Raw genomic sequence first — 27922 nt, 5'->3', positions numbered from 1 at the left:
GACCTGCAGGTCTGCACTGACAGAGAAACGAGGTACTTGAAAATAGGAAAGACTGTAACAGATTTGTACGAGAGAAGCTATAGAGAAAGTTACAGACACAGAGTAGCAGGGAACAAGTGTTTCGCACACAAGCTGAAGGAGGGCTGCTGACACCGCAGCCAAGTGGTGCGGGATGAGCTCTACCCGCGGCAGACAGCGGGCAACATGACAGACGGCACACGTGTTCCTGCTCAAAGGAGGACGTGGTTTTATTTTTTGCAAGGAACCAGAGCTTTGATCCAACTGAACGAGTCTCCCCACCGGGGAGATGACAACGTCCACCCGCGCCGCGTCCCGGCCCCGTGTCACGGTGTCACACTCGCCTCCCCGCTCGGTGCCTCCAAGGGCGCCCTTCGGCGGCGCGGAGACCCCCGGGCCGGGCCGGGCCGGACCGTGGTGGTCACCGTGCCCTCAGCCAGACCCACCGCCCCCCGCCTGTGGGAAGCACCCCCAAAGCCGCCACCACCTCAAGCCCCTCGTCCCTGGCCTCCGCGCGTGCGCCGCGGGGAAAGGTCGGCGCTTCCCTTTCCGGCCGTGCCGCGGCTCCCGGGAACATGGCAGCGGCGGAGGGCGCGCGGGCGCGGGGCCTCCTCTGGGCGGCAGGTGATGGGCGGGCGGCAGCAGCTCCTCCGGGCTGGGGCGGGGGGGGACAGAGAGAGGTAAAAGCGGTGAGGCTGGGAGCGGGGCGGCAGGTGCGGGGCGGGCTGGGCTGTGGGGAAGCGCTGGAGGCGAGAGGGGCCAGGGTCGAGGGAGGAGGGGCGGCTGTCAGCGCGGTGAACCTGTCAGCTGGCGTGGGTGAGAGCCCCGGGGTGAGTCGGGCATCACTCACGGAACGCTTCTCCTTGCCTCGCAGTGGTGGCACATGTGGTGGCGTCAGGCGCGGGTTTTGTGAAGGATCTGGATGAGTCGTAAGTACTGGGGTGTCCTGCTTTATGGCCTAAATAGTGCTTGTGTTCTTGTGGGGAACATGACCCCAGACTTTGTGCATAGTGTGCTTGTCAAGAAAACTGCACTGGAAAAGTTTGCCTTTTTCTTAGTAGTAATGGCAGAAAGACTGTGGCCTAAAGTATCATTGAATGTTCTGTGTTAGACGGAACCCACAAGGCTCTGAAGTCCAGCTCCTGACCCTATGCAGGATAGCCCCAAAAATCACACCATGTGACTGAGAGTATCGTCCAGATGCTTCTTGAACTCTGTCAGGCTTGGTTCTGTGACCACTTCTCTGGGGAGCCTGTTCCAGTGCCCAGCCACCCTCTGGGTGAAGAACCTCTTTCTAATATCCAACGTAAACCTCCCTTAACGCTACTTCAGACCATTCCCTCGAGTCACCTCAGACAGGAAATCAGTGTCTGCCCCTCTGCTTCCCCTCATGAAGACGTTGTAGACCATGATGAGGCCTTCCCTCAAACTCACCTATTAAATAGGTTCAGTTAATGAACCTGAGGAACAATTTAATTTTTCAGGTGTTTTTAAAGCTGTTATTGGAGGTAGTATTGCCAGAAACGTTCTTGGAGTTCCTTGTTCTTTCCTGCTTTTTGGTAGTGTAAATATAGCAGTGTATTTGTGCGTGCCCCAAGTAAAAGCTGACTGTGTTTAAGCAAGTTCTTCATTAGAGTTTGCTGCATGGCTGCCGCAAGGGGCTGGGAGAACGAATATATAAATGCATTCATGCATGGCCAGAAATGGAAAAGAGAAGGAGGCTTGGAGGACTGGTTCGTGACTGCTTGAAGTGCCAGTTACATTCCAGTGTGAAAAAACGTGCCTTTACAGCAGAATTAGCTCTGAGACTGTGTATGAGTTGAAATGGGCAATCCTGCCATTAAGCTGGTTGTGTAGTGTCACTGGTCGTGTACTGCCTTTCTTTAGCAGTTTGGTGGTTACGTAGGTGCTGTTGCCCCGAAAAATTACCTGACATAAATTACATGACTCATATTTTCAAGGACTGAAGATAGGCTAAGTGAATATGTCTGTACTCCTGCATCACATTCCCATATCATGTTTGTACAGGTGTGAATTTAAATGCATTTGCTGTTTTGGAGTGAGAAAACATAAATCTGTAGTAACATAACTTTTTAAATAACCGATAAAAGAAAATTCTGTTTTACAACACTTGGATTTTTCAACTACAAAACTACAGAGATACCTGTCTTTACAGTTGGGAGTAAGAATTGATGAGTTGTTCAGGATGGGGGTTTTTTTTGTGTCTTTTTTTCTTTTTTAACTAATTGGCAAATGGTGAAAAAGATCAGGATAACAATTGAAAAAAAACCAAACCTGGAAGCAGTGACTGGTGAAATTTCAAATTTTCCATTTGATAGGTACCTAAACTTAATGGACTTTTTGCTGTTGCTGAAAGTTTTGGATTTTATTTGAATTCTGGTAGTTGTAAACAATGGCAAGTAGTACAAGATGTGCATCCCTTTCCCAAGTTTGCAGGATATGGGAAAAGAAGTCGCAGAGCAGAACTAACAGAGGTACAAGGTACTCAGTATCACCCAGCTGGGCTATGGAAGGGATGCAGAATAAAAGCTGTGGTACCTATTGGCTTGTGCTGCTGATCTGCTGCCTCGGATCAGTATTCATCTTGCAATGTTTGTGCACTTCTTCTAGTGTGATAATGAAGCAGTTAAGTAACCTAATTAAAAAGGGAAATATTTTTCTCTCTGTGAGGATGCACTGGTGGCTCAACGCAGGATCAGAAGCATAAGAAACAGTGCAAGGGGAGTGAGAAGCAAGACAGCAAGGAATAAACACAGCAGCCGTGTTGGTTGAAGGCCCTTGTAATTGTGGGCTTGGTTTTCAGTTTTGCTTCATGCTGGTTTCTTTTAACTGTTCATGATTAAGTGAGGTGTTTGGTTTAAGTGGAGGTTGAGAGAACATTTGATCATGTAGTTTGGAAGATGTATGTGAGACAAATAATTTTGATTCAAGGATGTGCAACACCTTTCCATCAATGTGATTGTGTCTCTGTCAGCTGACAGGGGATTGATTGCACAATTCATTTAAAAAGAGGCACTGAAATGTTACAACTGAAAATATATTTATAGGTCCTAGGAATAACACCTTCATAGAATGCTTGAATACTCTTTTGTAGAGAAACTTCTGGTTTTGTTCATCAGTATATTGAACTTTCTTAATATTGTCTAGTAATTTAATCATTAACATTACCAAAACTAGAGTGAGTTTTGATAGTTGGGTTTTTGTCACACTTGAAATTTTAGTTTCTGTGGCAGTTGATTAAATAGGTGCTTGTGAATGAAATTTACTATTGTAAAAACTGTGGTATTTTTTATATTACCTGAGGCCAAAGTTATTAGATTTCATTGGAATATTCAGCTTCCAGACGTTTCCTTTCTTTTCCTTTTTTTATTGCTGTCTACTGGTTTTGTAAGATTTCAGTCTACCTTTCTCAGTGCTGTAATGTTCTTTGCAATCTCCTATAACAGTTGTACTGTGGCAGAGGGAGGAGAACAATTAATTGTAAATTCTTCTTTTACAAAGCAAAAGTGATATTCTAAATTGAAGCACAGCCAGGATCTTATGATTCAGTAGCTGCTTTCTGCCTCTTGCATCATAACCAATTATTTAACATTGTAATTGGAAGTTAGCTGTAGCTCTGTTAGAGTTCTCAAGAGATGCCAGACTCTAACTGGTTCTTTCATTAGCTCTATAGCATTTAGGGTGGTGAAGTAAATTTTTAGTGAGTTGCTCAGCTAAGCAATTTTGTGACTTAAAAATGCTGCTTTCCTAGAGCAGTTTTATGTTAGTTGCTGCAAATACCTTTCCTGCTGTACAGGTGTTGCAACCTTGTTATACCATCAATAAAAGACTGGAATTTACCAGTGAAATGCTGCATTTCTAAGTTTCAAACACTCAGCGCTGTAATTAGGTTGTATTCATGATTTCTGAATTATTTCTTTCAAACAGCAAGCCAACATCAGCATTAGTATTTCTTCAAGACCATTATGGACTATTACAGGTTCAGCTTTAAATGAAATATAATAAATATCCTCTGATTCTGCTTACTGCCTATGAGCCATTTATAGGCATGCTGTGTACTGGGAATTGGTGAGTTGGGCTATAACTTCTGTTAATTGGATTTTAGAGTGTAGATCACACACTACTTAATTATATAAAAATATTCGTTTCTTTTCACAATAGGAGTGTTGCAGTAAGAATGTTGTATCATGTATGTTATAGCATGTGACATTAATCCCAGTCCTAGTCACTTTTATGAAGCCTGTCTTACAGAAATAAACCTTATATTGAATTTCTGGCTTAATTATTTATCTACATAGAAATCGTTAAGTAATGCAATAATTCATATTATCATGTAGTGACAACAGTTCAGTGAAATGTGTAAGCGACATTTTGGAAGGTAGCAAAGAACTTTGATTTATCATGTTCTGTTTTTATTTTAGAGGTTTTAACATTTAGTGGCAGATTTACAGTTAATAAAGCTAGTCAATTCACTTAAATGTCATTTGTCTGGGATTAAGAATATTCAGTAGTACTCGTGAATCTCTGTTCTTTATCAGTCACTTGACCATTTTTATTCCAGTAAGTTGGTTTCTTGTGTGCAACTTCAATAAAACCATAAATTGACACACCTATAGTAGAATGTTAAAGGAGGTTGAACTAAAATTGCTTTGTGTGTTAATATTAGAGATAATTTATTTACTTGACATTCAGTAAAGCTAAGATTAGCAATGTAAACCAATGCTTTAAGAGTCTGTATTAATTGGTCTGTAAAAATACAGCAGTGTACAATATTTAATATCACTAAGACAACTGCAAAATACTTCTTCCCCTTAAAATACATATGATAATAAAATATCTTTTGTATGTATTCTTATTTATTGTTTTTCTTTGTTGTTGTTGTTGTTGTTGTTATTGTTTGTTTGTTTATTTGTTTGTCTTGGGAAGTAATTATAGGAACCTACATCTCTGTGTGTAGTAACATGTGCAGGGTCATTGTTAATACTAGAAAATATTATCTCCTCTGTTTCTTCACACCCAAAGAAAGAATCTAAATTGTGGATTTTGCCTGTTTCACACATGCACTTCACTGTTTTATTTTCAGATTTGTTGATTTCGTTTTTTCCCTTTTTAGGTTTAAAGAAAACCGTAAAGATGATATTTGGCTCGTAGATGTGAGTATATGAGAAAAATGGGAAGATCTGCTAGTGGAAATCAAAATACAGGATGTACAATGCTACACTTTGTAGTAAGGCTGCTTCATTGTTTGGAAAACTGTTTGTGCATGATGCAGAAAAATTCCGTGACAGTAATTCTGACAGGATGGAAAAACAATCTATATTGTTCAGGGTGAACCAGGAATAGGCTGAATATTGCATGCAGATAGGCTTCATCCTATATTTTGCTGTCCTTAAAAAAAGAAAGCAGGTTACTTAATACAATCAGGAAGTGATAACCTCTTTTCAAAATTGTTATGGTTCCGTTCTCTAATTATACCAACTAATTGGTGTTCTAGACATTTATTAGCACTGCAAGATCAAATACGTGAAAGGCTTCATTTACTTTTCTAACTCATTTGGAAAGTTTCGGTGCTCCTTATTTCAGGGACAAGGAATTGCTAAAAAGATTGAGCTTGTTTGTGGATGAGGTAAAATTCCTTTTATCTCACCTAAATATGTACTGTAATGCTCAAAATTGTATTATTCAGATTTGTTATTTTTGAGTGGGGAAAACTAAATGTGCTGATTCAGAGTTTTCAGTAAAGTATAACAAAACAAAATTCAGCTTTGTCAGGTCGTAACCTGATCTTGTTATACCAAAACATCGATATCTTCCCTATTAATTTCACTGAGGTGTTGCAGCAAGACATAGGCAGAAAGGTGAAATAAAGTCTCTCAGCTCTGCTTGGTCCTGAGAAAATGGGATCAATTTTTCACTGTGCTTCTATAAAAGTAGTTACTGAAGAACTGAAATCCAGAGGACAGCTTGGGGAAGTAGGTATAGTATCTATTGCCCTTCCCCTGTTGACAGATATTGACATATTCCTGGATAGATTGTTTACGTGATCTTTTATCTTTCAAAAAAAAGCGGAAAATATTTCAAAAGATTTTTAAAAATGTTACCGCACTGTCTATTTTTAAATAAGAAATCATGTAATGGTGCAACAATTTAATGTATTCTTTTCAAACTTGTGCTTTCATATTAAAAGTAGGACCAAATCATAAATGCTGCATGTCATGCTAGCCTTGTAATTAACTTGCAGTTTTATTAAGACATAAGGAGAACCATGACTGGAAAATAAGCCTTGTTAATGATTTGAGGGTTAATTGTAGAATCAACTTCTACTAACTTATTTTTTTTTTAATAAAATATTTTTACTTCTCAGTTTTATGCACCTTGGTGTGGCCACTGCAAGAAACTAGAGCCTGTGTGGAATGAAGTGGGCATAGAAATGAGAAACATGGGCTCTCCAGTAAAAGTTGGGAAGATGGATGCAACTTCCTTTTCTAGTAAGTATGGTTTGGTTAGGGGTAATTTCATTGCAGACTCTGTTTTGAGACTGTTAGTTTTTTTCATTAAGTTATTCTTCTGTTCTGTATCATAGCACAAGTATGTAAACAGTCATTGGAGAACAGTTTCCCGATCTTTTTCTTTCTAAAAGTGACAACTTGCTGTAGTATGCAGTTTTTATCACATTTGTTTCTGCTTGTGTAGGGAATTCTTCCTGACAAATGGAAGGTGAAAGCTTTTCAAAGATCTGGTTCTGATACGCCTCTTAGAGAACTTATATAAGCATTTTATGTGCTGTGTCTCTTGACAGCATCCAGTTTTAGGTTCCTTGTATTACTGTTGGAGAAGTGCTTTGTGTTCTCACTGTTATTCTTTTCAGGTAATCGGTCCTTAAGCTGTTACAGAAAGCCTGCTGAAATCTTTGAATTTACTCTTGAGCCAATTTCTTCCCATCTTTCTCCGTAAATGTCTTCTTGAAGAACCAAATTTAGCTCTAAGGCTTTCTTTTTTGCTTTTCCTATGTATTGACCTTCTCAGAGAAAACCCAAAACTTGAGGTATTCAGAGAAGTGGTTCGGGTAGATGTGAGAGGATTGTTGAATGCTTAACAGTATTTTCTTTGTTTTCATATGCTTGTTTATTGTCATTTCACTTGAATCTGTGTTGAACCAGGAGGATATTTAAGAGGGAAGGCATAGGGAGGAGTGGGGCCCAATGGAGATCTATATGGAATAAAATTTTGTAAATACATGTGACATTTTTAATTAATCCCCATTAGATCTGGTTATTCAGCTTTGTTGTATTTGCCTAAAATATGCAGAATACTTTTTTGAGTGATATTCCAGTTTTTCTGTGCTTACCTGTAGCAGAGTTTAGTCTTTTGAGATCAAAATGATTTTGTCTCAAGCACCAATTTATTGTATGTAGCTTTTTCTGTAAAACCACAGAAATTTTGTTTCATCTTAAAGATACTTACTTGCTATAGTAAGTCTGGAGCGTTAGAAATTTCAAGTTCATTTCATGGATCTCTAGCTTTCCAGTCATATATATGAAATTCTAAATCATATAAATTGTATGAACTCTTACCCTGAAATATTTGCATCTGTCATCCTGATGCTAAATTCTCATATTTTATACCTAAAACAGAATTGGCACATTGTTTTAGTTCTATAATTCAGTTTTGCACATACAAAAATTACTGAAAGCTGCAAGGGTTCCTTTGTGCCCTGGAAAAGTCTTTCTACTCAGATTTGTTACCAATTTTATAAAATAGAGTGTCCAATAAATCTCTTGAAATAGTTTTGCACTTTTATTTTGAAAGTGGAAATTTTATAACATCTGGTTATGAAAAGCTCAAGTCAGTTCTGCTTGGTGTCTTTCCAATCTAAAGATTCTGTGAAATCAAAGTAATTCAGTCTTGAGAATATCAGAAGGAAATGCAGCTGGAACTTGTGGACATGTAACCAGGAAGGAACATGAATGGTTGGCTCTGCATAGTTTGTGTTCCTAGTTGGAATAGGAAGTAGTGTGAAAAATCTGAACTATGTTGTCAGAGAGCTGAAATCACAGATGAACATATAAATCATCCAGTAAGTGTTGCCTCAGGTGGCTCTGCGTTATGAGGACACAGGACTTTTATCAAGAGAGGTCACCTGTTGTGTTATCAGTTGAATTTTCGGGGGGGTTTGCCTCAAAGTCAGCTGAATGTGATCACAGTAGAAACACATCATGCCTCAGGCTGGCACAACTGCTGCTGTTTGCCTGTACTGCGTTCTTTATATCAAGAAGTGGAGGTGATGGTGTAAATAGTATGCCACTTCCAGGATGCTGAGAGAATTTTGTTAATCTCCAAGGCTGGGAGGTTTAAAAATAATGTATTAAAAATTGGCTGTTTTCTAGTTCTCCTGTCCATGCATGAGAACTGTAGAAGGAGAAATAAACTCTGTTGTCAGCTCTTGTGATTGAATGTTCTAATATACATTTTAATGCGTTTTAAGTCTATGTAGTAGAACTGTGAGAGGAAAGGATCAGAATAAAATTGATCCTAGTACCTGTATTTCTTAGAACAGTCATCTTTGACTAAGATGGCTGTAGGTGAGCTGCTAGTTTTATTTGTAGTGCTGTGCAATAAGGTACTGAATCAGTAGGAATCACAGTTCTTAAACTGTTACTGAGAGCCCTGCACACAAGTCCTCCCACATCTGCTTGCTCTGACATATGGTTGGTAGCTTCAGAATGTTTGTTATAGGTATTGACTCTTCGTGCTTTTTGAGTGCAGGAATTGTTACTCAATAGGGAATTGCACAACTGTTGTCAGAATTTTATACCTAATTTTAGCCTTTTTTGAAGACTACTTAGTTTAACTTTTGGAAAACACTGAATTGACTGAAAAGTGTAGTTTAAGGTGGTAGTTGCTATGTTCACAAGTGGAAAGGTAGTTGCAAATTGTATAATAGATGGTAGCAAGATACAAGGTTTTAAACAAACCTGAGGCGGGGGAAAAAGTTCTGCAGTCATTTTGCTTTTCACCACTTTAGTAAGCAGCAGGTAAATAACTGATTGCTTAGAAAGTGTCTGTACCTGGTGAGGTTCATTTATGTCTGCAGAATGCAGATGTAAAACCTTTTTTGTAACTACTGCAGTATGATACTGCACTTCTGTTGTTAGGCATTACTGTAGCATATGACTATATGTCTTATGTTTTGTATTTCTTTCAAGCATTACTATTTACTATTGTACATCCTTGATGCTTAATTCTTGCCTCTAGTATTTTCAGTCAATTGTGTATATATTTTAAAATGCATGCTACCTTTTGGTTAGAACAGGTCAAGCCATGTCTATTTAGAGGATTCTCATGGCATTTGAGTTTGTGGCACATGAATTGAGAGCCTATACTGGGACTCTTCAGCACTTCTTTAAGAGGCCCAAAATTTAGTAGCTTAATAAGCAAGTAAAATAATTCATATTAAACTAAGTGGGAGTTCTTTCATTTGTTATTGTGGCTTGAATAGTAAACTATGTTTAAAGATTAAGGTAGGAGAGCAAGAAAGTCTTGGTTCACTTTGGCATTAACACATTTCTTTCAGGTATTGCATCTGAATTTGGTGTACGAGGCTATCCAACAATTAAGCTGTAAGTTGATGCTTCCTATTGAATTTCTAACACTGATTTGATGACACTAAAGAAAACATAGCCCTGTTCATTTAAAAATCTCAAACCAATCACAAAAAACCTGTAAAACTCAAACCAAGAAAAACGCCAAAAAACCACTTCACCATCTCATGGTAGCATTGTCTTTGATTTCTACTGGACTGTTTTGCTGTGAAATTCAGTCATATCCATCATCTTATTTAGAAACAGAATTCTTAATAGACAGGTTAACAAATTGCACTTCATTTAACTGCTGTTTTCGATGCGGTTATGTAGAAGTGTGTGTACATAAATATGTCTTTCAAATATATATACACACAACTGTTATAAAAAGGAATTCCTTCCTCCATTTGATTTGACATCTCTAGGGTGATTCAGGCAGTAAGTGCATAGCTGAGTCTTCCCGCTAACTTCTTGTAAGCTGCTGATTGCATTTTCTTATTTTCAATTACCTCTCTCTTCTCTCCCGTGTACCTTAAAAACCTTATGTAAATGACAGTAGTAGTTACTGTGTAGGGTGAAGGATGAGAAAAGTTGTTTAACAAGAGAAGTATATGTAGATTTTTTTTTTTTTCACCTGATTTAAAAAAGACAGTGGAGGACAAAAATTATAGGAAAATATCAATCCGTAATGATATTTTATGTACTTGCTTATAACACATGTAGTTTATAGTCCAGTACAGGGTCATATTAAATATTAAGACACAGTAATTTTGGGTCCTTTTTACTGTGAACAGACTGGGGGTTTTAGCAGGTTATATTTAAGCAAATAATACTTATAATACGTAATAATGAATCTTGTCAAAGTGACAAGAAGACAACAAGAGATATTTAGCTTATTAATCTTTAAGGATGAAAAATTTTATTGGCATATAGAGACATTGAAAACTCACTTTATCATTACTTCTTTCCTGTGAGTTTTCTAAACCTATATGGATTTAAAGAAAGCCTCTTAGAATTAGTGAAACTTACTGAAATACTCTAATAATGCAAGTGTTCTACATCCCCTGTCAACAGAGTACCATAAGCTCACCAACACTTCCTGTAAGCTTAATTTAATACATATATTCGGAAGGTTTTGCAGGTTATTTGATACCTTTCAATTATAAAAAAAAAAAAAAAGAAGAAGTTTATATGTTTGTCTTTTATAAAGACTAATACCTCAGTAGTATAAATGTTGAGTGTTTGGGGTTTGATTTGGGTGTGGGGTGGGATTTTTTTATACAGTCTTAAGCAAATGTTCTAAGTTATCTGTGTGCTTACAGAGTAAATGAGTTCTGTACACTAGAAAAATAAATGTAAAAGAATGCTAATTATTTCAAAAAGTCAATAAATCAGATACTGTGTAAATAATTTTTTACTGCATAATTGCACTGTATTGCATTATTGGGTTTTATATTTTGCTGACTACTTCTTTTGCTTCTCACTCACTAAAAGGTGACTGTAATAAACCTGTGAAGATTGAGTAATTCTGCATGTACGAATGTAGTTTAGGTCATTTCAGTTCTGTTCTTTTTTTTGTCTTTCTCATTTATCTAGCTTAAAAGGTGACTTGGCATACAACTATAGAGGACCTAGAACCAAAGATGATATAGTTGAATTTGCTAATAGAGTGGCAGGGTAAGTATACTCTTCTGTGAAACTGGTTCTGGTGACTTAAAACTTACTTAGGATTTTGAAGTGAGCCAAGAATTAAATCTGTTTAAAAAAGAGCAAGATACTGACACAAAGTTAAAAACTATATGTGCTATTGATGCCTATCACTATATGTGTCACTGCATGTGAGGCTGGTGGTGAGTGGCATGGAGAGAGTACAGAGAGACTGGCTAGCCACAATACCTTCTTTACAGTGCAAGAACTAAGGGCTTTTCAGAGTACTGGAAACTGTGAACAAGTGAAGCTCAGGGAAGTCAGAAACAAGAATGCCAATCTAAATGTTGGCTGACAGGCATCATTACTAAGGCAGAAGATGTTTCATGCTCCGAAGTTGTGCTTCTGAAAAGTATACCATAGGCACCATAACGAAATGCTTTGGCAGAATTGTTCATAATAATTTCTATTGGCTAGCTCTTTCTTCCCTACAGTGGCCTGTGGCCTCAAAATATTATTGACAAGTAAACTTTGGGGAGAAAAAAAGTCACATTTCTTTCCTCCATTCTAAAAAATAATTAAGAAGCTTTGATATAGGAACAATAATATTCATTATTCTTTGGAAGTCTGTAGTTTAGGAATATTGAGGGATCAGAATTTTTTAAGATTTAAGACCACATTTCATAACTACCGTGCTTAAATTCAGAATTTTATCTCAAATGACTGAGACCTTATTGTGGCCTTTCGCTAAGAGGTCTTATAAGAAAGAAGAAGAGAGACTTTTTATCAGAGTCTGTACTGACAGGATAAGGGGCAATGGTTTTAAACAGAAAGGGGATAGATTTAGATTAAATATCAGGAAGAAATTCTTTACTGTAAGGGTGGTAAGATGTAGTTCTTTACTGTAAGGATGCCCCATCCTGGGAAGTGTTCAAGGCCAGGCTGGGTGGGGCTTTGAGCAACCTGGTCTAGTGGAAGGTGTCCCTGCCCATGGTGGGAGGATGGGACCAGATGATCTTCCAGTCCAGCTCAATCTCTGATTCTGTGACCAGTAAATGGCATGCATGTTTCCATTGTAGCAACATTTTGTACTAAGATATGAGTTTTAAATTTAAGTGTGCTATTTGAGGAACATAACACGTTATTTTAGGAGGAATTTTTCTTTTTTTCTTTTCCCTTTTAGTTGAAAATAAAATAATAAATTGAAAAATTGAATTAATGTGCATTGTGTAATTTAATTTAAAAAAAACCCACAAAAAATGTATGATATTTTCTTGTGGATTTTTATTTGTTTGGGTTTTGCAGGTTGCAAAAACTAAGGTTTTTCTTTCTTGTTTTTATTTCCCTCCCAGACCTCTTATCAGGCCACTTCCTAGCCAGCATATGTTTGAGCATGTGCAAAAGAGACATCGTGTACTTTTTGTGTATGTTGGTGGTGAATCTCCTTTAAAGGTTTGAAGCTTTAAGTAAAGTTACTTCTTTTGGGTATTTACAGAGTAATTTAAAATATCTTTTAAAAGACTGTAGTGTATGCTTGTAACAAATTCACGTGGTCTTTCTACATTTATTTAAGTGTTTTTTTCAATCTTGTATCATAACCCATATTTTCTATGAGGTATGTCACAAAACTTTTATTTGACCCATACTAAAAGTTCAGAAATTAAAAAACATTGTTTGTATTTTTTCAGGAAAAATACATTGAAGTTGCTTCAGAACTAATAGTTTATACGTACTTTTTTTCTGCCTCAGAAGATGTAGTGCCTGAGGTAAGCTGTTTCCATGCCTACTATTTTCACAGAAGTAGTGTTGTTCTCATATATGTAATTTTACTGTTTCAGTGGCACAGAGATGGCTTCTTACAGTATATTTGGCTTTGATAGATTCCAAAGTAATTACACTGAAATGTATAATTTTCGAGTCTATATGAGGAAAGAATACAAACCAAGTTTCAAGTCCGTCACTGCTTTGTTTTGGCCAAATTAATTGTTCAGTCACATTAATAAAAATATGTGGAACTCAATTTGGACCATTCAACCTACTCAAGAAAGTAGATACTTGGACTTTTAGCCAATGTACAACTCTTGTTACTTCAGACAGTCCTTTCACCAACCACTTTTAAAACTAATTTGGGGGTCTTTGCCATGGAGTACTTCTGATACCTTAGTAATCAGAGAAGTAAGTGAAGAGGTAAGTTATTTTTGTCTTGTACAATACAGTTGATCAAAACATTAGTCTGCCCGGGGATCAATGGATCCAGTCTACTGGCTGCAGAATTCTCATGTGGCTCTTTGGAGGAGTCTGTAACAAGGAGAATATTGACAGTTAGTCACAAGGGTGGAAAAAATTGGTATTACTGTTGTTAGTCTAATCATTGTTGCTTACCTGTTGAAGCAAAATCAAGAGGCTGTTTCATTTATTGGTATCTCCAAGTGGGACCTAAGTCTACTCCATGCCTGATAAAATGTGACTTGGAAATTAGTTTGGGATTATCAGGGTGAGAGCTAGCATAATTTGTTGGCTTTTTTTTTTTAGGTAGCTGCATTTTCCAACATCATAAGTAGAACATACTTATTTTAAATAGTGGATAGTTAGATTTCCAGAAACCTTGTATCAAAGGCCACCTTGATTTGAATATTGCTATTTGTACTTCAGCCCCACCTGAGCAAGAAAAGTACTGTTCAGTTGTGCAGTGGAAAGAGTGTAAAAGGCTCAAAGTCTTTGAGGTTCTGTGATCTCACTGATGTAAGCAGTGAACTTTTTTTTTCGCAGAAGGTAATTTCCCCATTGTCATTAAGCTGAAGTAGTAATATTCTATGGAGAGAAGCAAAAATGTTATGAAATTACTGAGTGCTAGAGTTGTAATGAGCCTTTCCATAACGCTGTTCACTGTTAGGCTTTGTTTTGTCACCTTAGGTAATATTGTTCCAAGCTTCAGGTGTCTTTTGCGAGCCGTAATCTGTACACAGATTAATTTGTCCTTTAAAGATGTAAAACTATGTTTAAAATAAGAGAACAAAAGCATCACTTAGAATTTTCTTATTGTTCATTTGTATCAGCTGTTACATTGTAAACCTACTGCTTTTACATTTATTTCCAAGACAGATAATGCAGAATGATTACAGAAGGCATGCTGTTTGGAAATGATGCAGTTCTTACCTTTCCCAAACATATCAGTAGACAATTCAGCCAACATAATTAAAAGTATGTTCATGATATAGTCCTTTTTTAAGCACAAGTGCCATTAGAATTTTGACTTTGAATGGTAGCAAGCAGTCAGGAGTAGATGCAGTATATCTTCTATGGCAGTTTACTGAAAATGTGAGCTGAATGAGATTCTTTAAGTTCCAAGAGAAAGGTTTCTACACCTCTTTTTTTAGTATGTTGCTGACCATCCTAAATATCATGTTTAACATAGTAATGGAGGCTTTCATTGTTCCTTTTGCCTAAATTAGGTCTGTATGCAGCCTTGTCTTCTGAAGCCATTTCTTTATATTCCCATCAGTCTGAACCACAAGAAATAGCCCAGATTTAGTGGGACATGTTATCAGTATTACTATTTTACTGTACATTTAGAAGAAATAGCAGTATGACAGGTATGCTGACAACAGCACAGATTGGGAACAGGGGCCATAATTGATAAAACCCTCAAGTTTACAATCTCCTATCTAAAGTTCATGTGCAACTCATAAAATGTTCTTCATGCTGCTGGAGATACTAGTAAAAAATCCTGTTTCATTTACGCTTTGTGAGATCTACCTCTCAAAACTACATTGATGTTGTGTTACTTTTAATATGCAGAAGCTGATAAATTTATTTTAGTAAATTTAGACAGAAAATATTTAAATGTACTTAGAGATTTTCCCAAGGACTGCATTTCCATATTTTCAGATTTTTTAGTTTGTCTGTTTAAACATCTTTTAATCTTTCATGGATTAATTGAAAACCAACTCTTTCAGTATGTGACATTACCTGAATTACCTGCTGTTATGGTCTTCAAAGATGGAACTTACTTTGTTTATGATGGTAAGTAAAAGTGGACATTACCTTAAGAAAAGATATTTAAAGTATATATGGAGAAACTGGAAGAGGTGGGATTTTTTTGAAGTTTATATTGGAGTTCTGGGAGATTCCCCAGTTTTAGAACAAGTAGCAACTCCTTCAGGAAGGAGAAGAGAAAAAAATAATTAGTTCTTATGCCACAAAATGCAAGGCATTTGTTTTAGGAATACTGAAGTAGAAGTGATGATATTTGCTTTGTGTTATAAGTAAGATGTAGCTTCCAATATTATTATTTGCTGGCATTAATGTACTTATAAAAGTTACTCCTTCTGTCACTGTTGTAATTCGTCAGACACAAAATAGAACAAAACTTACTGAAGAGGAATCACACATACGATGAATTTACAGTTTCGAACAGTTAATGAGATTTACTGTAAGTTGAAAATGTATCACTCAGAAGATTAATCTGCAGTTTTCATTTCTGAAAATAGGTAGTACCGCAGCAAAATACTCTAGATTGGCCATCAAGGATATTCTTTGTGACTTCATAGAAGGGATGTGCTTGTCTTCCTCTTCAGTCTGTTGCCTCCAGATAAAAATTCACTCTCTAGCCTCCTTAATTTGCATTTAAATTTTTTTATGTTTTTTGCAATCCTGGAGAAAGAAAACTTGTAAGAGAAAACCTTCTGAATTGCCTTTTACTGTGTTGCCTGCTTACTTTTTCCATACCTTTTAAAACAAATGCGTAACGCATAATGAAACAGGCTTCTAATTTACCTCGTAAAAATTTTACTGTCTCAGAATGTACCAGAAACATTAAGTCAAACAAATTATGAAGATGCAGTTTAAGAGACTGAATAAGGTTATTATGTCCAACTGTTATGACTGAGCTTACCATAAGAAAAAGTTCTGGCAAAGTCCAGTTCAATGCTCTCAGCTTTTCTGGTATTTTGGTTTGGTGGTTTTTTTTTCTTCCCCTTAGTAGAGGAAATTGATGCAGACTTATGGGAAGCATTATCCTTGGAATTGTTTGCTACTATCTTATGGCAGATAATTGTTAACCTGAAGTTATTGATAAATCACTCTATATTATATGAATTTGTTTATTGTACACATAATATGCAACACTATGTTTATATATGTTTTTCTTTTTTACTTGTGAATAAGATCTAATTGGTGGTCTGTGTTAGAACTGAATTCTTTGTGAATTAAAACATCTAGCATGTGAAACTAGCCTTCAGTATAACTTTTTCTGAGTCATACATGACTGTTTATTCCTCTGCATTCACAGTGCTGTTGATGCATCTACTTTTTTTGACTTCTTTGTTTCATTTAAGAAGTCTCACAAATACTGCTTTCTGTAATTTTATTTCTGTTTACTTAGCTTGAAACTTGATGACAAGCACACATACACCTTTAAAAACAGAGTTTGGAACTGTTCCTTTCTGCACTGTGTCACAACTGTTAATATAGTATTGTTTATCGTTGAGTTTGGTCAACTTTTCACACTTTTCTCTAACACATTTTTTCTTCAACAATTGAAAATTGCTTTAGAAGTTTTAAAACCGAAATGTCCAGAAACATGTGATAACTTAAGAAGAATAAAAGAAAAAAAGGAGAAAAAATAGTGTTTGCCTCTATAGTACAGAAGTAGTAAATATGACGACCTACCTTATGAAAAAAAAAGCATTCTTTTTTTAAATTTTTTTTGTTAGAGTATGAAGATGGTGATTTGTCATCCTGGATAAATAGAGAAAGGTTTCAAGGCTACCTTAATGTTGATGGCTTTACGCTGTATGAACTTGGAGATACAGGTGAGATGCTGCTACCACCAATCCCTTTGACATCTTGTGTGTAAGAAAAATAAGGAGTACTAAGAATGTGGTTTTTTAAATCTCAGAAATTAATCAGTCTCAGAGTTCAAGCTGATAGTACCAGTCTTTTGTTGGTATTGGTGAGACGTGTTGTGTTGACTAGAGGTTTCATCCACAGCCTTGTCCTACGCTAGTCCTTTCCTCACAACATAAAAGTTTGTATGTCTAATCCTGTGGTAATCAGAAAAATTAGTAGAACTTTTAATTTAAGAGCACCTTAGGTTTTGTGTAAGTTGTATATGAACTCTTGGAATACCTGCAGAGAATTTTATGACTAAATTTAGAAGTATCACATATGGACAGGTTCAGATGTCTTACATCTAATGGTTTTAGATATCTTTAAAACATATGAAGAGAGTGGAGCATGTGCTAAAATGGACTTGTCCCAGAAAACTGCAGCTTTTCTCTAGTAAAATTTTTTTCAGGCCAATAAAAAATTTTGCAGCCAAGTGTCTTCTGGAATAGGCAAATAATCTGTACTGTTCTTAAGATATACATACTCTGAAATATCATAAAAAATGCTGTAAGTGTTGCTTTTTCCAGGCCAGGGTATCTTATCATCTACATTCCCTTTCAAAATATTTATATTCAGTCAGCATTGAGTTCTTTCAGGTTTTAAAGATTATGAAACATCTAGGTTCTCACATATAAAGCTAACATTGTTACACCTACATTTTAAACAGTTATTTACAGAAGTGCTGTTACAAGTTTTTTAAATGTAGTATATTTGTTCCTGTTACATTTTTGTCTAACAATTCCTCAAATTACAAAAAAGAAAAATGTTGACTTTATTAATCCAGTGGAGAAACCATCATTTACTTTAAAGAAACTGATGTACTTGGAATTTATGTACGTTGTCTTTTTCAGTCTAAAAGGTAGTTGACTCCTAGTGTATTGACTAGGTAGTGCCTTAGAGTAAGGAAAGAAATGGGGAAAAGTGAGAATTGAGGTATGAAAGAAGTAGGATGGGGAGAAGCTGTTGCTGTTTCACAAGAAAGCCTGGGAATGAATCGTAGTTCTTGCCCTTAAAACTCTTTAGTATTACTTGAAAAAGAAGTGACTTTCTGTTTTTGAGGAGAATGCTCCCTGTGGCATGATGATAGGTAGGAACAGAGCAATAGGTTGTCTTGGGGGGGGGGTCTGAGTGAATCATGACATCTGAAGAGAATTAACAGATCTGCACTCTGTAGGCTTTAGTTAATCTGGCTGATGCCTACACTGTTAGCTGATCTGCTTTCCTAGCAGGAAGTGCTTGATCTGGAGAACCTTTGGCCAGTTTTCTAAGCGTACTTTGATCTGATTCACTGTCAGAATCTTTGGGTTTGGGGGTTTTTTTTCTGTTAATCAGAAAAACTTCACAAAGTAAATCTGAAAAATCGATATATTTTGGTGTTGGCCTTTAAACTCCTCTGAGAGAGGTCTGTGGACTAAATTGTTTTTATGATGTAATGAATTCTGGGCTGTGACAGTAAATTTTCCAAATTTTTTTTTTCCGTAATACTCCAAATTTTTAATAGTGTGAAAAGTAGTCATTACTAAATCCATACAATAGTGATTCAATGACTTAGAATCAACTTGTAATTAGTGTTATGTAATAAAGGTCTCCACAGTCTCATATTTAGGTATATGCACATATGCAGCCTGAGTAGGTAATTAATTTTTATCTGTGTTTCCTCCCTTTAACTTCTTTCTAAGGATAAGCTTTTCATAGAATGCTAGTGGTGTGGCATTAAGCCACATCTTCATTTATTTTCAGTAGCTTTTAGAAAACCACATTTTGGTCAGCTCAAAGAGGCTGTTTGGCTTTGAGATTGGTTTATACTTAAAAACTAATTCCTGTCCCTGGAGAGTATCTGCTCTTCTACGTTGGCATATTTTCCAACTGAGAATGTGTGTTTCTTTTTAAGTGGTTTCAAGAATTTTATTCCTTATTTTAGGAAAACTTGTGGCTATTGCAGTCATTGATGATAAAAACTCTTCAGTGGAACATACCAGGTACAGAACTGAGTATGGGTGACACTATGGGAAAAATGTGCTGGTATGACAACTTTAGAAGTTTCTTAATTATTAAGAAACACTACGTTAAATGAGTGGGTTTAACTTGCACGTGTTCTCTAATTTCTGACTTAGTGTCCTGAATTTACTTAATTTATGGCTCAGTTGAAGCACATATGAGTTCAATGAGATGATGGGAGTTCCTGACTCACTCTTCTGCCCTTTGTTAATGAGCTCACAGGAGCAAGCGATGATCTCACAGCTTTTGAAAGCTATTGTGTCACCTTTAGATGAGAGTACTTGAGTTCAGATGACTTTGAGATGAACTTAGTAAGTTTAAACAAGTGACTGTACTTCAGCTCACTCGCATTAAAAATTAGTGTAGTGATGCTTACATATTTGTTGTTTGTGGAACATTTAAAAAGAGGTTGGAGTTTGAGACTGAGAGGAACAAGACCTTCCTCTGTTTATTTCTGGTTGCATATGTAATTAGACTAAGAAAATGCTGTTCAAGTACTGTGTATGGGATTTTAAACCTTTAGGAACCAAGCACGATGAACCAGGTGTTTTTTGTTAATCTTCATTGCTGATAAGGTCCAGTTTGCTGTTTTCTGGGGAAATCTCAGTGTTTATTGCTTGTATTTTGAAAGAGTATATCCTGGATTGTCAATGTTATTTCTTTTTGCCTCCAGACTAAAGTCCATTATTCAGGAAGTCGCTAGAGATTATCGGGATCACTTTCACAGGTAAGCACACATGGTACTCACTCTGATATCTTAAATGAACTGTCTTCTAGATCATCACTTTTTTGAATTACATTGCTGAGTGTCTTCGGTTATAGGAAAAATACTTAAAGATAAACTTTTGATGTAATCCACTATTCTGCTTTCTTTTTCATCATTGCTTTTTTCACCACTTTTCTTACAGGGATTTCCAGTTTGGCCATATGGATGGAAATGATTACATTAATAGTTTACTAATGGAGTAAGTAAATTCTTATTTGAATTGTCTTTCTTCTCTTGTATTTGTTACTGAATATATTTAATTAAAAATAATCTTATGAAGAATTCGTGCCTTTAATGGCTCAAAAAAAAATCAGTGTCCTGAGAATTCAACATGAGACATAGCAGCAGTTTTATGTTGAATTAAACTGCATAATTTAATATTAGAAGTTCGGCTTACTGATAATACTGATTGACAAAGCTTATCTTTTAGGTCTGCTTTGTTAAGTTAGTAACTGTTAGAATTGTGGGATTTTTACTCTGTGTGCATTTTTAAGACATGCACAGAAGTACGCTTCTGTAGAGAAGCAGCATAAAATGCATGGAAGATGCTGTCTGCTCTTGATATGTACATGGCAGATTTTGAAATATGTAAGTGGTTTAACAAGATGCTTGACAGTTGCCCTTGTTATGATCCTTGTCTAAAAAAATGCATAATTAGAGAGTTAAGTTTCTTGGCATTTACCATTGACTGTTTGTTCTCCTCTGGCCTTCGGAGTGAAAGAAGGGAAAACCGGAGGTCTGTATGCTAGCTCTGTAAGTTTTCCAAATCCCTTTCTTGGGTATCAAAGCGTTAATAAAGCATGTGTTCGTGCCCCTAAAGGTTCTAGGAGCTTAATGGAGACCCAGGAGTCATAAGATCTGTATTTCTGTAGGATGTCTGTAGATTAAGACCTGAATAAAATTCATTTAAAAACAACTGTCTCTCAGTTGAAGTCAAGTAATGTGATTGAGCTTTATAGTTGCCAAAAGTGAGACCTTCCTCACTTCATTAATTACTTCTCCTGTGCAGGCTCTTACATTTGACTGTCTGCTGAGCTGTTTCAGCTTGTTTATCTGGCAGAAAAATGGTTTTTGTCTAGCCACGTAGGGAAGTTATTTTGCTGATTCAACAAAACCCTTAAACCTCTTTCCTTCTGCTCTGCTGAGTACCAGAACTGATGTGCAGAGAAGTAGGGGGGAGGGAGATGAGATCTCTGGGAGGAAGGAAATGAAGGGAATGGAGACAGAACTGCCACTTAGAGTGGTAGTGATCTAGTGGCAAGGTCTGTTCAGCTGGGTTGTTTAACTGAATCTACAAAAGGCCTGACTTTATAATTTGTAGTATATGGAAAGTTGTTGCTCAAGTATTCACTGGCTTTTAATTGTTTTCTAAACAGAATGTATACATTTCAAGCATAAGTGGAAAGCAGCAAATTATGTTCAGTGTTACAAGTAACTGCTCTTCCTGTGGATACGTGAATAATTCAAGTAAAACCATATTGCAAGTGCTGTGGTTTGTCACCAGATGGCAGCAAGTGGAAATAGAAAAAGCCTCCTGAATAGTGAGAAGTGTATCACAGAATAGTTTTTTACTGTGCCCAGATGGACATAGGAACAAATTCTGTTTCTTCACAAAGGACAAAATATTGTGTGATTTATAGGGATAGAATTAGTAGGCCCTGATAGAAGTAAATTTATGAACTTGGCTATAACTCCACGAGGAGACATTATAGTTCTTCTGTCTTTTCACCAGTCTATGAACATGCTTTTGCTGGGTTAGAAAAGGTACGATTAAAACTACACACAAAAGAAGAAAACAGAATATTACTTTAGTGAAAGCGAAGTAAGCTAAGGTTTCATTGGGAATATCAATAGAGGTGTATGTAGAGTATTAATTCCTCAGTTCTTGGAAGAGACACATTAAATGTGCTTTTATGAATCTCTGTATAGCATATAGAATCTGTATATGGAGGTTGTGTTTCAGCTGCTCTACAGTAAACTCCAAGAACATCAATTACCAGACTGTTAAATGCAATAGAAACACTGGGTAGTTTTTTATTTTGTTTTGTTTTGTTTTGAGGTTAGTTTTTTTTGATGAATCTTTCTGCATCCCAGTAATAAAACTTGTTCTCTTTTGGCTGGGATGATGTATTTTGGCAGAAGTTACTGGCTTGTTACTAGGCACTTGCAAAAACACCTGACTTGAGTGCCTTCAACTTTTATTTCTTGGGTTTTTCTAATAAATACAGATTAAAAATGTCAAGGGAAAATTATACTTAGAGAATCTTATGTTGCAAGTTGTCTCTGTGGAAAAAATTTTGTTTGGTTGGGCTTTTAAAGTTCCATTTAAAGGATGACATTATTTTGTTATTTCTGTAGTTGCCCGTACATTTTCTGAGGTGCCGCCATGCTTTCAACTTGAGTACTGGGAACATGGTCTTGAAGTATTCAGCTTTCTAGAAGTTTAGAGAGTTTTCATGTTTAAGTATTAAACTGTTTCACTTTTAGGTTTGCATGTTAATTTAAATTAAAAAAAAAAAAGACAACACCACCTAAAATGTGAGAAAAAATTTAGGATAATTTCAATGACTTCAAAGAAAAATAGCAATCTTGAGTAAATGCTAAACAATATTTTGATAGATAATTTATTATGGATTGATAGTCATGGTTAAAGCTGAAATTGTCATCAGTATTACATGGTTACAAATGTACATGGATGGGACACTATTAAAGAAGAGTGAAAATATAGAAAAACAAGGTTTGCATTGCTTCTGCTGTGAAGGAAAGCCACCTAGTATTTGAATTAATTATTGACAGAATTGTAGAAAATTGACAAAGACTACAGGAGATTTTTAAGTTTAATTAATGTATTTTAAATCTTTCTTGTTGTACACTATTCTTGTGCAGTGCTAAAATATCCTAAACCTGATGTAATTTTGAAGTTAGTACTACGTTGAACAGAAGATTAAATTGGGCAGTGTCGAGATTAAACTGGGCTGTGTCCAGAGTTAATTTCTAACCTTTTTTGTTTTTTCTTCTTTCCAATTCTGTGATCCTAGGCAGTGCTTATGCATGTGTTTAACTGCTGAGTAATAATTCTTTAAAGACTCTGTAGCTCATCTGCCATATCTAAAAGAGATGTAGAAAAACTTTGGTTGGTGTGTCTTATTCTTTTGACTTGACAGGCAGAGGTTGATCAATAGAGCTGATCACTTAGACCATGGTTGTATGGGATTAAATTTTTAAACTATACTTCTGCCTTTGTGTGCTAAAACACTTAATACATTTCTTATACAGGGCTACTATCTGTGATCTCTTACTAACTAGCAAGTTGTAAGGTACCTGATTTGCAGTCACTATGGGTATGTAAATTGCAAAAAACTTCAATAGTGTCACTGACACAGATGTGAAGGAAAAAAATATTAATGAGAAACATAACCATTCAGGTGATTCTGTTCTCCCTTCCCTCTTGCCTTTAAGGAATGTTATAAAGAACACACGAGACAGTGAAGATTCATGGATATCCTTTTAAATTATTGTAGCGATTACTTGAATTCCAGTATTTTACATGGGAGTTCTTTAAATGTATAAACTGTCTGTTTTATGTTTCCAGTGACTTGACAATCCCTACTATTGTTGTATTGAATACCTCCAATCAGCAGTATTTTCTACCAGATAGGCACATTGAGAGCACAGAAGACATGGTTCAGTTTATTAACAATATCTTGGATGGTACAGCTGAAGTAAGTCTTCATTGTGACTTGGAATATGTTGGTTGATGTTTATTTCCTTAGATGCTAAAGTAGGGAGAAGATTTGGTTACTCTGTCATGTGTTTTATCTTCCTGTCCTATCTGTCTTATTTTGTGCTGGCAGTGAGTATGTGATTGTGAATTCTGGAGTTGTGCTGTTGCTCACTGTTCTGACTGCAAAACCTCTTGTAGAAAACAAGGTTTATTCTGTTTATAGCATAATGTCGGTTGGCTTCTTTTGATGTTCCTTGTTCTGGTGCACTGGTAAATGGAGATCTCATTATTAATCTCCCGGTTTGCATTAAATGCATTTGTTTAAAATTTTTATTATAGTGCGTAATTCAACCATACTCTTTCTTTTGGATGGTAAATCAATAAATCCAATAGGTGAAAGAATGATAAGCTCTGATTCAAAAAGCAGTGGCATACTTGCTTTTCATGTTAGAAATGGACACAAGCTTACCCATGTCTGCTCTAAAATCGAGCTGTCTTTTGTTAAAACAACAAAGTTAATAAATCCATCTGGAATTGATGGCTTGGATGATTTCTTAGTATTTATTCCCTCGGTATACTTTGTTAGACAGAAGGCTATGTTATGTGGATGAGAAAAGATCATGGATCAGAGCTTTCGTTTGTGCTTGTGGGGGTGGAAGGCTTTCCCACAAAGGGGAGCAGTGCTAACAAATAACTTGGCTGCCTCCCAGGAGACGCCTGTGTTGGTTTAAGCCCCAACTTGCTGCAGAATGCTTACTGTGCTAGCTGAAGCCTGCTTTCCATTACATCAGCAGTTTTAGGTCATTGGGTGGTAATGGCTAGTAATGCTGAAGATCATTTCAGTCATATGGGGTACCTTGATTTATTTAATCTGACAAATTGATGTAGTAACATAATGTAGGTGGAGTTACTTGTTGTTCATAACTTCACTGGCCATGCTTCCAGTTGCATTGTGAGGGGTATTACTATAACTTATTTGATAGTTCTTTTTTCTTTAGTTCTCACTTTTTTAAGTGCATTGAATTATGTTACTAACATGCTAGACTCTATTTAAATATATCCTTTTGGTTGAAACAACAAATGAAATTGATTTCTGGCTGGTTTTTAATTTTGAGGAAATTAATTTGTGATGCCTCAGTTTGCTGCTATTTTGTCACTTAGGTCTTTCTGTTTTTTGTTTGCAGTATTCCAGCTAGAATGATTAAAGGTCGATCTAAATTCACATCTCTATACAAGACAAAAATATAGGCTGTGCCTTCATTTAAGCTGTCTGAGGTGTCTACAGACATAAAATGGCACTACATTGGCTATGTTCTTTGCCCAAGAAATTGTACGGCTTTTGAGGAATGACAGTCTTCAAAGTATGCTGGTGAACTGCTAATAGGAAGGAGACTTTGTGAGCCACAGAGAAATTTCTGAGAAATCTAACATTTCACGCTTCCCTTCCTTGGGAAGTGTTGGATTATTCACCTTGACTTTCTTGGTATTTTCTGTAAACCCTATAGGTAACCTTTTGTGAGTCTGTTTGATCTTCTTGGACTTTTTTGCTATTTGAGGGGTTTTGGTCAGATCAGGTGGTGATCAGTTAACTTGCAAAATGGGGTTTATTTCTCTGGCAACTCAACATGAAAACTAGTCCTGTTCAACAAACAGATTGCCCTTAGATTCGTGTAGTTATTTTGAACACTGCTAAATTAGGTGGCAGTGTAGGTAAAGTCTGTCACGGCTTGACACAAGTTTTATTTATTGCACCTTCATATCTTCTTTTTGCTTAGTCCTTAGCTTTTTCTAACCGTGCTGTCAAAAATCCATAAATGGATATCCAGTAGCTGCAAGAAAGTTCAGAAGATCTCTGCAGTTTTATTGATGTTATATCAGGACAGTTGCTAATTTTTGTTAGTGTTTCTCTATGGTAAGAGTGAGTGCCAGCCCACTATTCAAGTTGGCACTGATTGTTTAAAACTGTTGCGAGAGACTTTTTCGTGAGACTATTGAATAATAGTTATCTAAGTTTGACAAACTGGAGTGTCTGGGCGTCATGAGATGTAAGAATAATTACTTTTCATTTCCTTCTAAAGGGACTTAAGATTGCAAGGTCTGAAGAATGAACTTTTGGAATCATAACTGAAAAGTGTCAGCAGTTTTGACTTGGTTGCATTTGAAATTTCAGGCACAGGGTGGTGATGGACTTCTGCAACGAATCAAGAGAATAATCTATGATACCAAGTCTACTATAATGGTAAGTTTTATTTTTCATTAAATTAGATGGTACCCTTGTCAATAACAATACAAATATTTTCAGAGGGTTAAAAAATATTTTTATATAAGCTGGTTTATATTATATATATTGGGTATATATTATAGGTATATGTAAATTAGATTTAAGCCAAATTAACTTCTTGAATAAATATTTTAATACTGTATTTTATAATTTTTCAACATAAGTTGATTTCTTAGTTTTTCACTCCTTTTCTATATGTCTGACAAGTATTTTAAAGGATAGAAGAGGGAAAATTCAAAATCTTTTCCTTGACCTTTTGACATCCTTTCCTGAAACTGGTAGCACTTCCATGTTCTGAGAAATGTTACAGTTTTGTTATAATTAGTTATGGCATAAAGGGATTAAATACTACTCTTTGTGTAGGTTTAAAGCAAATATTTGTATCATCTTTCTTGTAAGCTAATTATGCTCAACAGAGTTTTGTTAGCTGAAGAAGTACACAAATCCATTTCTTCACTAGTCCTACACAAGCAAATAAACCTGTGCTGTGAATTTAAATTGAAACGTTTCTATATGAGTGGCTTCTACTTCTGTGAAAGTGCAACTTTTAACCATAAATTTCTGTAACCATAAGTACTTATTCCCATGCCATTTAGCTAGTCTTCAACAGGAAGCTGTCTAGTAACAGAACATTTCTGCAGATCCCTTATTACTCAGATTTTTGAGAATGAGGCACAAATAGTAGCTGAATCTGGTTCCTTGAAAGTATTTTTGTAACACTGTTAGAACAATTGTTTCTGAAACTTCAAACAATGAATAGGATATGCTGTTGGCCTGTTAACGTTAACTACCCCAATGCAATATTGTAATATTTGAATTTTTAAGTATTTTTTATAAACTTATAGTAGATATTGTTGCAATTGAGGACTCTTTGTCATTTTTGCAGAAGAAAGCAAAACAAAATCCAAAATGCCTCCAAAGCAACGGCAATGCAAAAACCAAACCCCAAACCAAGCAAACAGAAAACCCAAAAAACCCTACCCATCTCCCTGAAAAACCACTGAATCTCATTTTGGATATTTTTGAATAAATGTGCGGAGTGATAAGAGAAGTAATGCAGTAACTTTATGTTAATCACTGAAAGTCTTTTCTACTTCAAATTTCTGTTTCAACAGTCTGTGTTCAAGAGTTCACCACTGCTGGGATGCTTTCTCTTTGGGCTACCCCTGGGGGTCATCAGCATTATGTGTTATGGAATCTGCACAGCTGATACAGATGGAGAGGTATTTGAGCATGAGGGAGCTAAAAAGGAAAGTGGCGATCGGGAGCTCACAGACGAAGGCAGTGAGGAGGAACAAGAGGAGGAAAAGAATGGAAAGTACACAGAACTTTCAGATGGAGAGCTTAAACAGAAAGACATAATGGAAAAGAAAAAAGACTAACTTGTTTAGCAGAAGAATTCTCTAGAATTTCCAAATAGATTTATTTATTGAAGGTTTTCATTTATTGATGATCTTCATGAAAGAGGACCGTTTTGTCTGCATTATGGTAGTTTTGACTTGCATGTATTCAAATTTTCTCAGAAATTGACAGAAAAAAAAATGGATGTTCTCTTAATTGTCCTTATTAGATTAACAAAGAGCAGCTTAAACTGAAGAAATCTGCAGGTACAATTCTATACCATTTTTGGAAGAGTTTTGAATTGTTCATTTCCAGAACAGTGAGATCGTGGTACTGGGCCTTACTGTATGGGATGAACTGCTGCTAGTATAGCCCAGCTAAGCACTCATTCACATAAAATTAGGGCTGAAAACTAAGAAAAATGAAGAGAGCTGTGAAGTCTTTCAGAGCCTGATAGCTAAAGACAAGTTATGATTTTTCTAAGAAGTCACATCTTCTACTTGTTGCACATTATTATGAAAAAAAAAACCCAAGAAGATTATCTATTTTCTCAAATTAAATGTAAATTGTTATGAATTGGAGACTGTTCTACCATGTAATAATATAATTATTGGCAGTCAAGAATGTTTACTTGATATAGGATGTGGGACTATATT

At 36.1% G+C, this 27922-nt stretch overlaps 1 protein-coding gene across 2 annotated transcripts; it reads left to right on the top strand.

Moving 5' to 3' along the window:
* Window positions 1–557: 557 nt before the first annotated feature.
* TMX3 (thioredoxin related transmembrane protein 3) lies at window positions 558–27771 on the top strand. 2 transcript variants are annotated; one of them, XM_027650919.1, is made up of 16 exons: window positions 558–642; window positions 893–947; window positions 5153–5192; window positions 6404–6527; window positions 9614–9659; window positions 11217–11297; window positions 12620–12719; window positions 12956–13033; window positions 15224–15290; window positions 16982–17080; window positions 19078–19135; window positions 19828–19881; window positions 20063–20119; window positions 23513–23642; window positions 25815–25883; window positions 27041–27771. In XM_027650919.1, exons 1-16 carry the CDS (start codon window positions 594–596, stop codon window positions 27305–27307), a joined length of 1374 nt encoding a protein of 457 aa, XP_027506720.1. In that variant the 5' UTR covers window positions 558–593; the 3' UTR covers window positions 27308–27771. The 2 variants fall into 2 exon arrangements, with proteins under 2 accessions (XP_027506720.1, XP_027506721.1); XM_027650920.1 differs by lacking the exon at window positions 27041–27771 and having other exon boundaries at window positions 25723–25838.
* Window positions 27772–27922: the final 151 nt, after the last annotated feature.

Source organism: Corapipo altera, unplaced genomic scaffold (assembly GCF_003945725.1).
Source record: "Corapipo altera isolate COAL_440 unplaced genomic scaffold, ASM394572v1 24, whole genome shotgun sequence".
NCBI lineage: Eukaryota > Metazoa > Chordata > Aves > Passeriformes > Pipridae > Corapipo > Corapipo altera.
This window is presented reverse-complemented; position numbering and strand designations above follow the sequence as displayed.

What these genes read in the sequence shown, in the direction of transcription:
- TMX3 (XM_027650919.1), top strand. Translation starts at nt 594, where the DNA reads ATGGCAGCGGCGGAGGGCGCGCGGGCGCGGGGCCTCCTCTGGGCGGCA. An exon ending in TCTTGGATGGTACAGCTGAA is followed by an intron (nt 23,643 to 25,814) that starts GTAAGTCTTCAT and finishes TTGAAATTTCAG; the next exon opens with GCACAGGGTGGTGATGGACT. An exon ending in ATACCAAGTCTACTATAATG is followed by an intron (nt 25,884 to 27,040) that starts GTAAGTTTTATT and finishes CTGTTTCAACAG; the next exon opens with TCTGTGTTCAAGAGTTCACC.